General features: G+C 36.7%; 1 protein-coding gene across 1 annotated transcript; it reads right to left on the bottom strand.

The window, feature by feature from the left end:
* Nucleotides 1-1,427: 1,427 nt before the first annotated feature.
* On the bottom strand, nt 1,428-6,105 carry LOC149242985 (cinnamoyl-CoA reductase 1-like). Its single transcript, XM_089374392.1, has 5 exons — nt 5,702-6,105; nt 4,097-4,251; nt 3,695-3,880; nt 2,601-2,953; nt 1,428-1,662 (listed from the first exon to the last, which is right to left on the bottom strand). Exons 1-5 carry the CDS (start codon nt 5,832-5,834, stop codon nt 1,515-1,517), a joined length of 975 nt encoding a protein of 324 aa, XP_089230518.1. The 5' UTR covers nt 5,835-6,105; the 3' UTR covers nt 1,428-1,514.
* Between the last annotated feature and the right edge of the window lie 386 nt (nt 6,106-6,491).

Raw genomic sequence — 6,491 nt, 5'->3', positions numbered from 1 at the left:
AGGTTTGTCTGGAAAGTTAATTTTCGTTGGAATTTGGTTTTTTTTTCCCAAAAAATATACTTATAAGAGTGTTTAAATCAATTAAATCAATTTTTTGATGGTGGTAATAGATTCAGCACTATAAAAACTTCTGAGGCATCAAAATCAGGAAGCTTGACAGCTATAACTCAGATTTCCCAAAATTTCTGCCAGATTTTATTCAAAATTTTACTAGAATTTTCACTATTTTTCAGACAAAATTGTGACCTCTTTAAATTACTATTTTCTCAAAACCATCAGCAACAAATACTGTTACTGTTAACAATTATGTGTCACAAGGTAGTTAATTAACAGATTCAATATTCTGTATTCAGTGTGTGTGAGGGGTGAAGTGAGATGAGACACAAATCAAGGATGATGTTATTGATGTCATTACTCAGAGCAGAGATAGAACTTAAATGATTTGTTCATTAAATACTGTGAACAATTTCTCAAAAGCCATCCGCAACAAATACTGTTACTGTTAACAATCTCTCAGAACCATCAACATTCTTCCTTTACATTATCAAAAACAAACATTAATATTGTGAAAACAGCGAAATTTGACGGGTCAGATTTTGAGATTCCAACCCTGACTGAAAGTGATCTACCATGTCCATCAACTCATTGGCCATTGACAGTCAGTACCATGTTTGTTTTATAGTGTTGATTCTTTTCTTTAGTAAATTATACGTGAAGTTTATCAATGATATCCAAATCGTCTGTAAAGGGGTTAGGTGAACCCCACAAGCTGACAGTCAAACGTTATGTAGCTTTTTTTCCCACTTATGTCAGTTAGCATCATTGTTGTGGGTGGTTGAAATGGCCAGTGGGACCCGACATGAAGAAAATGAGAGAACGACTTCCATAAAGCTTTGTGAGGAAGTGATGTGCTCACTCCAGGTCATAAAGGACTTACCAACTCTCCAACATATGTGTTATTTTTCCAAAGAGAAATTTGTCTAACATTTTAATATATTTTAATGATCTGAAAGACATAGTGCCAATATCTTCTTCACCAACTCTTCCACAATATTGTTACCTTATGAACAACCGAAAGGATGCCACGTTGAGATCGCACCTTCAGATGGAGCATGCTGCCTACTAGTTTCCAACTAGGGATTAAATAATAATGGTCCATACTCGTTACAAAATTTTTAAATGCATTTGTTTTGGCCTAAAAAGATATGTTAGGCGCAGAGCATGTACACCTTATCTGAATCCATAACCTGACTTTAGTCATTCAAAAACTAAGGGTACTGTACTCAAAGTCATTCAAAAATTAAGGGTACTGTATTCATTTGATGACAAAAAAATTATTTGGACATTCAAGAACTAATAAACTGGAGTTATTTGGTGACAAAATTATTGGTAGTCAATCCTCCATCATATATTAGTATGGATTCCAATGTCAAACAATAATATCACAAACTTCTTATTGATATACAATTTTCCATTATATATTAAAATATGGATTTCAATGTCGATCAATAAGATCACTTGGAGATATGCCCTTTTTCTTGTAAGCTGATAACTGTCTCATACAGGCATTGTTTCGCTGGTGTAAATTCTAATCCGAGGTCCTTGAGCTTTTGGTTGGAAACCTTCCAAGGCTTCACCCTTGGCTTCCCATCTTCCTTGACCCTACATCAAAACAACAGAGGACATGGGTAAGAATATATCCAAGACATTAATAATAAAAAACAACTAATGTTGCTAAATGCTGGAGTACGAATTATACCACTGGGATGTATAGATTGTAGTAACTGCTGCAAGTTAGAGAGAATGTTGACAAGGCATGACAATAATATGGTGGGTCCCCAGTGTTAGGTACAGAAGAGAGGGAGGAAGTCATTACAACAATCCACAGACTTATGGCCTCAAACAAATTTCTAAATTTGCAAGATGATAAAGATATGGTTGGTCATCAGTGTTAGGTGAGGATATTATCACATCAATCCAAAAGCTCACAACCTCAAACAAATATCTAAATTTGCAAAGCTTTTGATGCAAGCAATGCCTTGATGTAAAGTTGTAAACCAAGTCTAAAAATGTATCTAATGTCTTTGTCCCTAACCCTTCTCCAAGGAGGCAAGTGTAAAAGTTGTTCAGTCAAAGCACTGATGTTGTGTGTGGATATGGCATGTCCACAAAGCATGATGTTTTTGGCACCATTTCCTATCAACAATCTCCTTATGATCCACGCAATTGGGGCTCCTTAACAACGAAAATGAAAGTTGTGTAGGATTTAAGATTTGTGTTAAATGGTGTGAACCTCCCTGGTGGGCTAATAAGCTCATGCATTTTTAGCATTGGTAACTAAGACAAAATGACTGACTAATCCTCTAAGATTAGAGAGGTTTTTGGGACCACTAAATAAGAATTGACTGTAAAATCTTCTTATGATCCACACAGTTGGGGCCCAACAAAATGGAAACGAAAGTTAAGTAGGATTTATGATTTAGAGTATTGAAGAGTGTGAACCTCCCTGATGCCTAATAAACATGGAGTTACGTTGCAGCCTTAGATTCACACCTATACAAAAAACACAAATTAAGAAGATTGAAGAAATGCTGACTCACTTGGTAGGAATTGGATATTGAGGGAACATCGATGCCAGCAAGTCAACCACATCACCACGGTGGAGAACACTCTCGGCACATAAATAGCGGCCTGAAGCTGATGGGCTTTCATAAACCAGGATGTGAGCCTCTGCAACATCTCTGACATGGACATAGGCCTGAACTGAGTTGGCATAGGTCTTAGCAGATCCAGTCAAATACTTGAGTATATGAATTATGCTGGCATTAATGGAGGATTGCAGCACAGGACCCAATACCACACATGGATTTACCACTACCAGGTCCAACCCCTTGTCCTTCGCTCTTTCCCATGCAGCCTTCTCGGCCACTGTTTTTCCATAGCAGTACCAGTTCTGTAAAGGAACCAAATATATAATGGTCAGATTAGAGTTTAAAAAACAGAGACATGTTTTTATGACGGTCGGACTAAGAATTAAAAAACACAGAAACATGATTTTACACCGAAGAATAAAATTGGGTTTTGTAATTGGCCAGATATGGAAAGCATGAAAAACTGCAGCTTTCTGACAGTCTCTAAATTGGATTTATTATGGTGTTGTCTTGGCTCTAATGGCCAGGGAACCGACATCTTTTATTATCTGTGTTTTGAGGTAATTAGAATCAGAAAGGATTTCCTCATAGGCTTAGCTGTCTCATGAAGATTGTGGTTACAATTACACAAAAATGAACAAATGTTCTTCAGAACTAGGGCTCTGGGCTTCTTACCAGGGAAACTTTCAGATCGGTGCAGTGTGGCTTGAATGATTATTGCAGCTTGCCAGGATTAGTTAAGAAGATGGAAGTGTGAGAGACCACTAGAATCGCTATGCATAAAATTATAAATGGATATATGTGATAATTAAGAAGTTATAAGAAGCTGATGCAAAAATCTCTAGCCAAGTTGTGAATTTAGGTGCCTTATAAGCATGGCGTTCCATTTGAACCTTGAGTTTCACCAGAATAAAATATTAAGAAAAAAACAAGATTCTTGATTGAACAATCCATGAACTTAAATTACACAAACACCTCTGAATTTCTGCAAAAATATTTACAGATTGAATGATATAGATTAGAATTAACAGAACATAAAATACCTTTGTCTCCTTGCAATAGTCAAGGTTGCTCCAACAGTTCTCATCCACAAGAGCATCATAATCCCTACTTGGGTCCATGTAAACTGCCCCAATGGAGGAAGTAAACACCACACGGCGCACTCCAGCCACTGCACAAGCATCCAGGACGTTCTTTGTCCCATTCACAGCTGGCTCCACCATTTCTTCCTGCACCAAGCCACAGTGAGAACATTGTTGCCCAATAAGCACAGAGTTACATTCAATCCCATCCCTCAGCCCCCCCAATTCAAAATCAAAACGAAAATAAAATGTACAAAAGTTTTTCTCATACATTTAAAGAACAACTTAACAGACGCATAAAATCATGCCAAAAGTCAAAAAAATGCCATAGATTTTGCAGACAAGTTATCATTAACCGCTTACGGGATCATCTGTGACAGGAGAAGCAACATGGAAGACTCCTTGGCAGCCATTGATGGCATTCAAAAGGCTGTTGTAGTCCATAAGATCTGCTTTTACCAATGTCAGCCTCTCTTCTGCACCTTCCAGCTGTTTGAGATGAGCATTCTTCTGATCCTCTGTCAAATTATGCAAATACAGAATTGTTAATGAGCAACTAGTATTTCCATTTCTCTCTGTGTAAATATAACAAAAGACTCTGTATATCCATCTATCTAATTAGATAGTTTGGAAAGACTATATAGGTAATGGATGTGAATGTACAGGGCTCAGAAATGATATTGGGTATCCAGGACTTTCAATTTTTCTATATATATAGAGAAGATTATAGATTATAAAAAAAAACTGTATACACCCATCTATCTGTATCAAATCAAATGGATAGGCTCTATACTAACTGGGTGTGAATGTACTAAGCTCAGAATTTACATTGGGTAAAAATACAGGGGAAAACTCTGTATACCCATCTGTCTACAACAAACCAACTGCAGAGACTCTACTGCTAATTGGGTGTGAAGGTACTCAGCTCGGACTTGATATTAGGTATCCAGGGTTTTCGATTGGCTATGTATATACAGAAAATATAGAAGAAAAGAACTGTGTATATACATCGATCTATACCAAATAAACTGGAGAGATTCTGTTGCTAACTTGGTGTGAATGTGCTAAGCATAGAAATGTTACTAGGTATCAAGGATTTTCAATTCTGTATGTATATAGAGAAGATTATAGAAGGAAAAACCTGTCTATATCTATAGCAAATCAATTGGAGAAACTCTATAGCTAAATGGGTGTGAATGTGCTACCCTCAAAAGTGTCATGGGTATCCAGGATTTCTAATCCTTGATGAATATACGGGGAACAGATGAATGTAGAAAAAAAATTAAAACTCTGTATACCCAACTATCCACATCAAATCAATTGAAAATAATCTTTTACAAATTGACTTGATGAATATACGGGGAACAGATGAATGTAGAAAAAAAATTAAAACTCTGTATACCCAACTATCCACATCAAATCAATTGAAAATAATCTTTTACAAATTGAGTGTGAATGTATTGAACTCAAGTTGTTGCTGGGTATCGAGCATTTCCATTTCTACTTGTATATACAGAAGACAATAGAAGAAAAACTGTGCATATCCTTCTATCTATATCAAATCAATTGAGGCGGCTCTATAGCTAACTGCGTGAGAATGTACTCTGCTCAGAGTTGTCCTTGGGTATCTGGGATTCTCAAATTTCTAAGTACATGCGGAAGAATATAGATAAACCAAAAATAATTAGAAAAAATAAAAATAAATGAAAAAACTCTATATACTCATCTACCTAATCAAATCAACTTGAGAGAGCCTGTCGCTTATTAGGTGGAAATATATAGAACTCATATTTGTTATTGGATATCCAGTATAATCAATTCTTTCTCTATATGCAGAGGGAGAAAAACAGTGTATATCCATTGGATATCCAGTATAATCAATTCTCTCTGTATATATAGAGGAAAAAAACAGTGCATATCCATCTATCTATATCAGAGACACTGTAAAACATTGGGTTTGAATCGAACCAGGGTTGCGAACTGTTCCTCGCACGGTATAACCCCTTTCAAGCAGCAGCTTCACCAGCCATGAGGCGATGAATCCTCCGGCTCCTGTGACACAGACAGTCTGGCCTTCCTCGGTTTGTTTACCTGCAGTCATGGTTATACTATCTATGGACACCAATATAGGTAATTCACAGACCCAATTTGCGTTATTTGGGTTTCAAGTGAATGCAATTGTAAGTCTGCAGGGCTCGGATACTGGTTCTCCGAGGGACTTGTATATGGGGAAAGAAAGCAAGAATTCAGACTGCTCACAGCATTTTAGTTATCTATGGATCACTAGGTATGGTGTGATCACAAGAAGCAGCGGAGCCTGACAAGAGGACTCCCGTTAACAATGAGTTGGTAGGAAATGTGAGGCCAAATTTATAGAAATTGAGACACTGGAAAAATCCCCCACGACTCCAAAAAGTAAAGCGAGGGAGGGAAAGTGGGTTGCTCAGAAAGTGCGGTTGGTAGTTTTAATCATAGTTTGGTTTGATTGACTCTTGAATTGACTTGTTTGGGTGGCTACCAACTTCATTGAATAGCTAATGGTGGTTGGCCACCCTCCCTCTGCGATTCAGATTCATATGCTTCGTTTGGACTCACAGGCTTTATATCTACATAAGGAAATCATTTTGGTGTAAAATCGTAATATTGGGTCATTTATTTCATTTATGGAAATTATTTTGGCGGAAAGTTAATATTTATCTGTGGCTTGTAAAATTTATATATATCTATTATATATTGAATTATATTTATTTACCGATCA

This window comes from Pinus tabuliformis, chromosome 8 (assembly GCF_031772625.1).
Source record: "Pinus tabuliformis cultivar Carrire ecotype Pingquan chromosome 8, CPIR1, whole genome shotgun sequence".
Lineage (NCBI taxonomy): Eukaryota > Viridiplantae > Streptophyta > Pinopsida > Pinales > Pinaceae > Pinus > Pinus tabuliformis.
Note: the sequence above shows the minus strand (reverse complement) of the source record. Positions and strands in the feature narration are given on the sequence as shown.